This window comes from Drosophila santomea, chromosome 4 (assembly GCF_016746245.2).
Source record: "Drosophila santomea strain STO CAGO 1482 chromosome 4, Prin_Dsan_1.1, whole genome shotgun sequence".
Taxonomy (NCBI): domain Eukaryota; kingdom Metazoa; phylum Arthropoda; class Insecta; order Diptera; family Drosophilidae; genus Drosophila; species Drosophila santomea.
The window spans coordinates 704348-715037 of NC_053020.2; the positions used below are offsets into that span (position 1 = coordinate 704348).

Consider the following 10690-nt stretch of genomic DNA (forward strand, 5'->3'; position numbering starts at 1 on the left):
TATGAAAAATCGGGAACAACAGCAATCTCGTTTTGGGCCCATTCGACGAATCTACGCCTTGCTTGATGATCGTTTGGTTTCAATTCTTGCACGAGTTGGATTTTGTAAGCACGCATGACGAATTGCCAAACCAAACTGAGAATAAATCACTTGACAGCTGTTAAATCGGTCGCCATCTTGAACAGTAATGCCAACTTAAAGTTCTATACCTCTAAAAAAAACACCCTATATAAACAGTTGCAGTCCGGCGAAGTGCAATTTTGACAACAAAGGAAAGTCAATCGTAAAGATTGGATTTCGAAAAATTGTTTATAATTTGGGCAAGGGCCCCTGAATCATGGCTTGGATAACTTCCACAAAGGGGTGTAGGCGAAGTGACCTGCCTGAAGTGGCTCTGCTTAATGGGCTAACTTATCATCGTCACAACGCCCACACTAAGCTTTATGACATACTTTGTACTTTCAGTACCAAAATTCGTCGCCCGTATTTTTCCTCGCGAGAGTTCGAAAAAACAAAAACAAATCTCACAGGCCTTTCTTAGCAAAGTTGTGTCGTGGCTATGCCGTTGCCTCTGCCCGCAGATCATATTTGTTGTTTTTTTTTTTCGATGTAGTTCAGAGCAGTGACCGAAGAAGAGAGTGAGAGATGAGAGGAGACAAAATCGAAATAGAGAAAAAAACGCTATGTATAGACTTCTGGATACCGTGCTAATGATTGGTGGGATATTTATATATTTTTAAGTGTATATTTAATTTATATTTGTTGATTTAGAGATTTTAAATTTTAATAGAAATTAAACTGTCGCTATAGGTAACGTCGCGTCCGCTTTTAATTATTTGCCTATGTCATTTTATTTACGAGTGATCATCATGGTCGGAAATACCCTGGCACGAGCTAGAACGTGACAAATGGTGCTTAGAAAATTGTCAACGTGAAATATTATAAATAAAACCGGTAAGTGCTTCGTATTGGTAAATTAGCATTGCTAATTGCATTCCAAACTACATGATATTAATATATATTATTAAAATATTTTTCTTTACATATAGCATAAGCTCACGCACTGGCATGTGTCAAAAATAACGCTAACAAAAAAAGGAAAAAACAAGAGAGAACGCTATAGTCGAGTTCCCCGACTATCTGATACCCGTTACTCAGCTAGTAAAAGTGCGAAGGAGGTCTTCAACACTGACAGCTTTTGGCGGTTTGTGGGCGTTAGAGTGGGCGTGGCAAAAAGTTTTTTGGCAAATCGATAGAAATTTACAAGATTAATACAAAAATGAAAAAATATCAAAACATTTTTCAAAAGTGTGGGCGTGGCAGCTTTGGGCGGTTTGTGGGCGTTAAAGTGGGCGTGGCAGCATGATTCGACAAACTTGCGCTGCGTCTATGTCCCTCCTGATCAAGAATATATATACTTTATATGGTCGGAAACGCTTCCTTTTGCCTGTTACATACCTTTCAACGAATCTAGTATAATTAATGGAATAATGGAATTAATTTTTTTCTGGATTTATATGGAGGAATTTACAAGGAGAATACTAGAGGAAATTCAAAGAAATACTGAAGGGATTCCCGAGGTATACTAAAGAGATCCCCGATGAATACTAAACAGAATGCCGAGGAATCCCTAAAAATTCCTCTAGTTCCTTTTTCGAGAAAAGACCTTGCTTATTTTTCGATATTCCCCAGAAATTTCAGAGATATGCCTCATAAATTCCTAGGGTATTCCTCGGGTACTTCGAGACACCCTAGGGATTCCTTTGGAAATCCTTTGGGACTTGTACTGAAGGGTGTACAAGTGTAAGTAAAGATTACAGATGTATTTTAATAATAATTTTTTTAATAATCTGTCTGCATCCTTCATCATATTTGGGTATTTCCTCATTAAATGTGTTCAAAGTTTGTGTTTCTAATGAAGTTAAAGCTTTTTTACTGTCAATAATTGAATGGAATCCTGCTGTTTAGGGAACCTATAATTAACTAATTATAAAATAATCATTAATACTAAGATGTGTTAAACTGTCATAGTTTATTAATTCGTTGACTTTTTGGAATCGTACATTCGCTACAGGTTCGCCTTAGTGCAGGCCTCTTTTGCTTGTTCATACACCATGACGCATATCGGAGTTCCTCATAAATTTCGATCCAAAAGCAACGGTCAGGTTGTGAACAGGTCCTTTCGCTTTCGAGAATTTCATCTTGAGTGGATTTGTCATCAAAGACCGATTGAGTTGGTGTGGCCTTATAGTTGTATCGAAAGTTAAACCAAAATTCGAAGAAAGCAACAATGGCAGCCAAAATAATTCCAGTTATTAGCACCACAAATACACCGCCTGTGTAATTCATTTTATTACAGATTATATATATTATGATAAATTATCCAATATAAAAGAAGAGAGAACGCTATAGTCGAGTTCCCCGACTATCTGATACCCGTTACTCAGCTAGTGGAAGGGAGAAGGAGAGTCTTAAACACAATTTTTGGCGGTTTGTAGGCGTTATAGTGGGCGTGGCAGAAAGTTTTTTGGCAAATCGATAGAAATTTACAAGACCAATATAAAAATGAAAAAAATATCAAAACATTTTTCAAAAGTGTGGGCGTAGCAGCTTTGGGCGGTTTGAGGGCGTTAGAGTGGGCGTGGCAAAAAGTTTTTTGGTAAATCGATAGAAAATTACAAGACTAATACAAAAATGAAAAAATTTCAAAACATTTTTCAAAAGTGTGGGCGTGGCAGTTTTGGGCGGTTTGTGGGCGTTAGAGTGGGCGTGGCAACATGAATCGACAAACTTGCGCTGCGTCTATGTCTCTGGAGTCTGTATGCTTAATCTCAACTTTCTAGCTTTTGTAGTTCCTGAGATCTCGACGTTCATACGGACGGACAGACGGACATGGCCAGATCGACTCGGCTATTGATCCTGATCAAGAATATATATACTTTATATGGTCGGAAACGCTTCCTTCTGCCTGTTACATACTTTTCAACGAATCTAGTATACCCTTTTACTCTACGAGTAACGGGTATAATTACTTAAAGGCATATATAGGGGTTTCAGATAAGAACAAGAAATAAACTATAGTCGAGTTCTCCGACTATCAGATAACCGTTACTCAGGTAGTGGAAGTGCGACCCAGAAATTTCACCATTTTCTGGAATAGTGGTAGAAATTGGACGTGGCAAAAAGATTGTGGGCAAATATGTCTCGACATATTTACAAGACTAAAAAACATGTGAAACAATATCAAATCATTTTTCAAAAGAGTGGGCGATGCAGTTTTGGCCGGTTTGTGGGCGTTAGGATGGGCGGGGCAAAAAGTTTTTTTTTTTGCAAATTGACAATACTAATAAAACAATTTAAAAATATCACAACGTTTTCAAAAGTGTGGGAGTGGCAGCTTACGGCGGTTTGTGGGCTTTAGAGTGGGCGAGGCAACAAACTTGCGCTGCGTCTATGTCTCTGGAGTCTGTATGTTTAATCTCAACTTTCTAGCTGTTATAGTTTCTGAGATCTCGACGTTCATACGGACAGACAGACGGACAGACGGGCATGGCTAGATCGACTCGGCTATTGATTATATTATGAAAACGTACCTATGTTTTCCAGACCAAGTGAATTTGCTTTTGATTGTTTGCTTGTGTTTTTGCGAGTACATGTTTCATCAGTATTTTTCCACCATTTATCATACAACATTTGAATTTCACCCCTTTCTTGAAGCTCAAGTATAGCCAATGAAATTTTATCTCGCCAAGGCGATCCTTTTGGTGTAGCGATACCATACCCTATAGAAGAAGTTACCACCAATATACCGAATACTTAAAAACAACACAAATTCCCTATCATACCTTTTGTATCTAAAAGTCCTCCGATTTGCGTCAGATTACAATCCCGCTGAACGATGTAATCGAGCATTGTGGATTCCATCAAAAACGCATATTTACCTTCATTTACTCGCCTAATACCATCCTCATATGTAGTGGTAAATGCCGATGGTTTTTTATTATCCATGCTTCTCCAAATTTTTTTGTAAGTTTCTATCAGTGAGTCCTATTTAAAGAATGCATTTAGCTATTAATGAAGATTTGTCAATATACCAGTTACCCTAAAAAATGTCATTGTAGATCCGCTATCTAGAGTGCCATAAGATATCTCAGTTTGAGAAGCCAAATCTTCTGCGTTCTCAATAGGGTTAATCATACGCTCCGTTGTTAAAAAAGCTGCTAGATTTGCGGTGTAAGATGCGACAATAATAAGAGAAAAGAATCCCCAAGTACTGCTTATTATTCGAGTCGACATTGCCCGTGGATGAATATCAGTTGACTGTTGCAAAAGAGTTTCTATGGTAAACCAAAAACTGTCAGTTAGAGAGAATTGGTTGCCAATAGAAATATTGTCTAGATCGCAGGGGTGAATGCACTTCCACTCAATAGGCGAAAGTTTTCCAACAATATATATGGAAATAGACACAAGAAAATAAGCAATTAGCACATATAACCAGATCTCTATCGCTAATGGATTCATAAAAGAAAACAATCTCGTTGGCTTTGATGTTGGGACCTTAAACAAGAAAAGTCTTTTATCATTACCATCAATTTAACTAAAAAAAAATTATATACAAACCTTAAATAAAATACTTATACCTAAGTTCATGAATGGTTTAGTGAAATCAATGACGCTTTCTCTTGCATACGTTATAGTCATAGATCCAACGGCCAGGTCTGCCTTCTAAATATATTTATATGTTATTTGTCACTTGAACAGAAAAGCAAATAGGAAACAATAGCAAACAAACTTACATATTTCATTAGCTGAGCAACCATTCCGTTCCAATTCCCAGTTTCGGGGTCCTTGGCCCCATACTTTCTATCCGGTACCAGATCCAGTATATAATCAAACCCAACTTCCCGAGAAATGGTTTCCAATATATCTACGCAAAAACCATAAAATCTTTCGTTGCCGGTAAAATTTTTGCCATAATGCATCATTACATATGGTGTTTCCTGAAAGTACATTTTACAATCAATTTTAAATATTTTATATTCGTCGTCCTCACAGACCAGAATTGTTATCACTACAAGTGTCACATTCATGGACCCAGCATCGAAAAACATTGATGGTTCTGTTATATTCAGATGCCCCTGAGGGGTCCATTCCCCGACTTTAACAATGGAATGTTGCTTTAATTTAATTAAGTCCAACTTGAACTGAACTCGGTGGCCATCCTTAAACTGAATCGGACCTGTCAAACCTTTCCATTCAACCTTAAGAAGTATTACAATCAATAAATATAATTAATTAATATAAATAAGTAGAAATATAAATCTTATTCATAAAAAAATAAATTAAAAACATATTACTTACTTTTTTGTACTCTACAATAAAAAAACAAGAGAGAACGCTTTAGTTCCCCAACTATCTAATACCCGTTACTTAGCTAGTGAAAATGCGAAGAGAAATTTCAGCTCTGACCGTTTTTGCCGGTTTGTGGGCGATAGAGTGGGCGATGCAAATTAAGAATAAATTACAGGACTAACAAAAATGTGAAAAAATATCGAAAAAATTTTCAAGTGTGGGCGTGGCAGTCTTGGTTGGTTTGTGGGCGTTAGGGTGGGCATGGCAAATAGTTTTTCTGCAGATCGATATAAATTTACAATACTAATGAAAAAGAAAAAATATCAAAACATTTTTCAAAAGTTTGGGCGTAGCAGTTTTGGGCGCTTTGTGGGCGGGCAGCATGAACTTGCGCTGCATCTACATATGTCTCTGGAGTCTGTATGCTTAATCCTAACTTTCTAGCTTGCATAGTTCCTGAGATCACGACGTTCATACGGACGGACACACAGACGGACAGACAGACGGACAGAGAGACGGACATTGCCCGATCGACTCGGCTATTGATCCTGATCAAGAATATATATACTTTATATGGTTGGAAACGCTTCCTTCTGCCTGTTAAATACTTTTCAACGAATCTAGTATACCCTTTTACTCTACGAGTAACGGGTATAATTACAAGCCAAATTGCTGCCAATTCATTTTCAAACAAATTGATTTCTAACTAGAGTAACGCCATTGTCGATTTTCTCGACTATTAGACACTCAGCTATTTGGCATGGCGATAACAGTTTCCAGGGCACATAGTAAAATAAAAAAAAACTTTTTTTTTTATAGGCGTGGCGTTTTTCAAAAACATACTTGCACATCGTCTACAAGTCTAGTCTAGGCTTAGTCTACACTTTTATAACTGCAGATAGGAAGACGGATATGGCCAGATCGACACGGCTAGTGACCCCGATCAATAATACTATGTTATATGTATATACTTCATAGGGTCTAAAACGTTTGCTTCTACATTGTACAAAATTTTCAAAAAATAGTAGTCGTGTTAAATTCTATCTATTTGCCAAAAAACTTTTTGCCACTTGCGGGCGTTTGAGTGGGCGTGGTAAAAAGTTTTTCTGCAAATCGATCTCCGTCTCAACCTTCTAGCCTTTACAGCTCTCGACGTTCATACGGACGGACAGATAGACGGACGGACGGACAGATCGACTCGGCTATTGATTCTGATCAAGAATATATATACTTTATATGGTCGGAAACGCTTCCTTTTGCCTGTTACATAATTTTCAATGAATCTAGTATACGCTATTAATCTACCACTAACGGGTAAAAACACTCACCCAGAACTGAAAATTAAATTTCGCTGTTTTCGAAGAAATATTGTTTTTTTGTAATGTAATGTAAGGAAACTCACCGCATTTAAGTAGTTAATAAGACTAAGGCCCCCGTTCCACGGAATTTCCTCGTCGCAGCTTATATTTGAAAAGGTTAAAGAGTGCGATTGCTCCAATGTCTGCAATCCTATCGCGAACACGTACACCGAATCGAACATTAGGGCTGGCTCTGACTAAAAATTTTGTTAAACGCTTTTAAAATGGTGTACTTTCCACGACATTTCTATTTATAATAGCTTACCTCAAGAATAGTTGATTTTTTCACATGAAGATTAAAAAATGGGTTTTTAAACATATGGTGACTATAGAATGCGATATCCTTCAAAATCTGCTTTACCCCAACATCCCCAGTGTCAACCAATCGAAATGATGTTATGTTTACAAAATTATATTTAAAATCTTCCAAATCATAAGTTTCCAAGTCAAAGCTTGTAAACAAATAATGGTACTTGTATTCATTCATTTGCTGTTGTAATATCTATAATTTTATTTAAAAATTGAGAATCACAGATGAGTTAAAAAAGTGTTAGTATATGCAAAGTTCAAATAACACAACAACTACTTCGTTAGTATAGACGATATAATATAAAAATGATTTCTTCGACTATCAGATACACGTTACTCAGCTTGACAGTTTTGGGCTGTTTGTGGGCCTTAGGGTGAGCGTGAAAAACAGTTTTTCTGCAGATCGTTAAAAATTTACAATACTAATACAAAAATGAAAAAATATCAAAACATTTTTCAAAAGTCTGGGCGTGGAAATAAAAAAAAATGTTTGCAAGTCGATAGAAACTTATAAGACTAATAAAAAAATTCTAGCTTTTATAGTTCCTGGGATCTCAGCGTTCATACGGACGGAGAGACAGACGAACATGACCAGATCGACTCGGCTATTGATCCTGGTCGATTTATATGGTAGGAAACGCTTCCTTCTTTCTGTTACATATTTTTCAACGAATCTAGTATACCGTTTTACTATTCGGGTAACGGGAATAAATAATAAAATGTAATAACCTAATTGTTTTAGTGATTAGGTCGTTTTGCATACGTATCCTAAAATAAAAATGTTACTTACATTTTTTAACAAAATGGAAATATCGTTCGAGTTTGTATCAATTATAATATTATGTATTTCCTTTCCTTTAAATTCTTTCAATGCGTATAAATAGGACCCTCGGGAAACTTGTCGCATATGAACTTCTCCGTTAAATGACCGGGATAGCTGATGCAAGTTTATAATTCCTGTAACAATGTTATTATATTTTTTTTATTACTTTTATATATTTACTTTTAGTAAGTGAGAAAGCTTTAGTCGCCTTTCTTAATCATCAGATACCCGTTACTCAGCTAGCAAAAAAAAATAATAACATGTTTTTGGCAAATCGATTGACATTGACAAGTTGGTGCCCATATGTATTTAAAAAACAAGAGAGAACGCTATATTCGAGTTCCCCGACTATCTGATACCCGTTACTCAGCTAGTGGAAGTGCGAAGGAGAGTCTTCAACACTGACAGTTTTTGGGCGGTTTGTCGGCGTTAGAGTGGGCGTGGCAAAAAGTTTTTAGGCAAATCGACAGAAATTTACAGGACCAATACAAAAATGACAGAAATTCAAAACATTTTTCAAAAGTGTGGCCGTGGCCGCTTTGGGCAGGTTGTTGGCGTTAGAGTGGGAGTGGCAAAAAGTTTTTTGTTAAATCGATAGAAATTTACAAGACCAATACAAAAATGAAAAAAAAATTCAAAACATTTTTTAAAAGTGTTGGCGTGGCAGTTGTGGGCGGTTTGTGGGCGTTAGAGTGGGCGTGGCAACATAAATCGACAAACCTGCGCTGCTTTTATGTCTCTGGAGTCTGTATGCTTAATCTCAACTATCTAGCTTTTGTAGTTCCTGAGATCTCGACGTTCATACGGACGGACATGGCCAGATCGACTCTGCTATTGATCCTGATCAAGAACATATATACTTTATATGATCGGAAACGCTTCCTTCTGCCTGTTACATACTTTTCAACGAATCTAGTATACCCTTTTACTCTACGAGTAACGGGTATAAATAATGGTCGGTGTATCAAGGTTAGAGTTAGAATAAACTTTCCCAAGCCAGGGATCTCTAGAATAGGCTTGTTAGTTCTTAACTGGACGTCCAAGAAGTGAACGTTTATAAAAGCAAATGTTTATAAATGTTTAAATTTGCCTAAAAGGGTAAAAGCTTTTCTTTTTGTCCTAGCTGCTAATATGCTGTGTTTAGATAAAATACGTTTGAAAAGCATTGAAAGCATTTGGAGACACCTTTCCAATGACTTAAAGCACAATTCGGTATTTCCAGGCGTTCAGATATTAAATACTTATTCGGCCAATATCTTGTGAGACACCAAAAACTGAATGCATCACGCTGTTACATGGAAATTTGCTATGAATTATTATTTTAAGGCGTAAATAAATGTTTCTGCAGCAGTTGGCGCTCATGTGCAATACCGGAATCTGTGATTAGTATTATATTTAAACATTGGAGACCTACCATTTTCTTTTTCATGCAAGATTCCAAAGCGTGTCCAATTTAAATACTGTATAACGTCATTGAAGGCATAATTTACATATTCTTGCGATGGATAGACGTTAATAGAAAAGTCATGGGCAGACCGACCTATGTTTGGAATGTCCAGGGCATCACAAATTGAATTTATATGAGTCGCCAAAACAGAGTCAGCTGGACTAAAAATAGCTTGAACACCAACTCGTATAAGTTTGCAAACTAGAATACAGGTTACGTTTTAACTAAGTGTTTCCCAATGACAATCACAATCTTACCCTTTTGAACTGTCTCGAAAGAGTCAAATCGGTTTACATATTCAATATAGTAATCAACGGTAGTATCAGGCAAAATACTTTTGTCCATATTAAGCTTATGAATGGCGTATCTAAACGCCATTTCTGAGTTATACTTTCCAGGCTGGTTTGAAAATATAGCGCCTAAAGAAAGTATTAAAAGACTGATTAGACAAATTTCTGAATGTTTTACCAATTCTGACTAAGGGTGGAACTCCCGAGGCGTACGAAATAAACTGAAGCAGTAATAAGCCGCTTGCTATAAACATTACGAGTGCAACCCCTTAGGCATAAAAGAAACGACTGGCCTAAAATCATTTTGTCTATTTTGGAAAACCACAGGTACGGCTGAAGCCACACAAAAGTATAGAACGCAAACAAGAAAAAAGAATGTCCCGACTGTAAAATACCATTGTCATTATTTTCCTTTATTAAACAAAATTTTAGGAAATCTGCGAATATCTGCATATTTTTAAAAGTGGCAATACATTTTTATTTTCTCGTCACACTTTCCTTTTGTAATGTGAAACACGCGCTTGCATTTACTTACCAACCACAGCCCGTTTATCAGAAAGATAGCTACAAATTCATTTGTTCACTAATATGTTTTTAGCATATTCTGTGTTAATCAATCATCGAGTAGATACCCTGCAGTTCGACAATCCATCGTCACTACTCAAAACCAACTGATTCGCCTGCACGTCTACGTCAATGCGAGAATTGAGGCTTAATGATTTGAATACATTTTTGTCTTTGATAATAAAGAACTAAATAATTTTAAATTAAGTGTAATTAAAATGTTATATTTGTATGATAAAATTTGAAAGTTTTGCATAATGCATAAAACCAATAAATTATAAGTAATACATAAGCGATGAAATATTATGTTATTAATTTCTGAGAGTTGAAAATGTATTGAAGAAAAATTTATAAAACCACGATGAACGTGATGAAAATTATTATTATTTATTGTAATAGGGTGAAAGGCGATGAATCGTGTAATAATTTGCTAGCTATGTGCATAAACAGCGGTGATTAAATACGATGATTTTACGCCGTTTTTGTGCAGTTTTTGTAATGGGTTGTTAAGCGATGAATGCGTAGGACAATAGTAAAATCAGTGCGA

General features: G+C 36.3%; 1 protein-coding gene across 4 annotated transcripts; it reads right to left on the reverse strand.

The window, feature by feature from the left end:
* Nucleotides 1-1851: 1851 nt before the first annotated feature.
* LOC120454904 (glutamate receptor ionotropic, kainate 2) lies at nt 1852-9868 on the reverse strand. Of its 4 annotated transcripts, none has more exons than XM_039640580.2 (13): nt 9758-9863; nt 9547-9708; nt 9257-9490; nt 7810-7976; nt 6976-7212; nt 6755-6907; nt 5058-5261; nt 4797-5000; nt 4621-4725; nt 4102-4557; nt 3846-4047; nt 3594-3782; nt 1852-2336 (listed from the first exon to the last, which is right to left on the reverse strand). In XM_039640580.2, exons 1-13 carry the CDS (start codon nt 9831-9833, stop codon nt 2026-2028), a joined length of 2700 nt encoding a protein of 899 aa, XP_039496514.1. In that variant the 5' UTR covers nt 9834-9863; the 3' UTR covers nt 1852-2025. The 4 variants fall into 4 exon arrangements, with proteins under 4 accessions (XP_039496514.1, XP_039496511.1, XP_039496512.1 ...); XM_039640577.2 differs by having other exon boundaries at nt 1853-2336; nt 4621-4722; nt 9758-9857; XM_039640578.2 differs by having other exon boundaries at nt 1854-2336; nt 9793-9868.
* Nucleotides 9869-10690: the final 822 nt, after the last annotated feature.

What these genes read in the sequence shown, in the direction of transcription:
- LOC120454904 (XM_039640580.2), bottom strand. Translation starts at nt 9,833, where the DNA reads ATGTTTATAGCAAGCGGCTTATTACTGCTTCAGTTTATTTCGTACGCC. An exon ending in CTTGCATGAAAAAGAAAATG is followed by an intron (nt 7,977 to 9,256) that starts GTAGGTCTCCAA and finishes ACATTGTTACAG; the next exon opens with GAATTATAAACTTGCATCAG. An exon ending in CTACAATGACATTTTTTAGG is followed by an intron (nt 4,048 to 4,101) that starts GTAACTGGTATA and finishes TTCTTTAAATAG; the next exon opens with GACTCACTGATAGAAACTTA.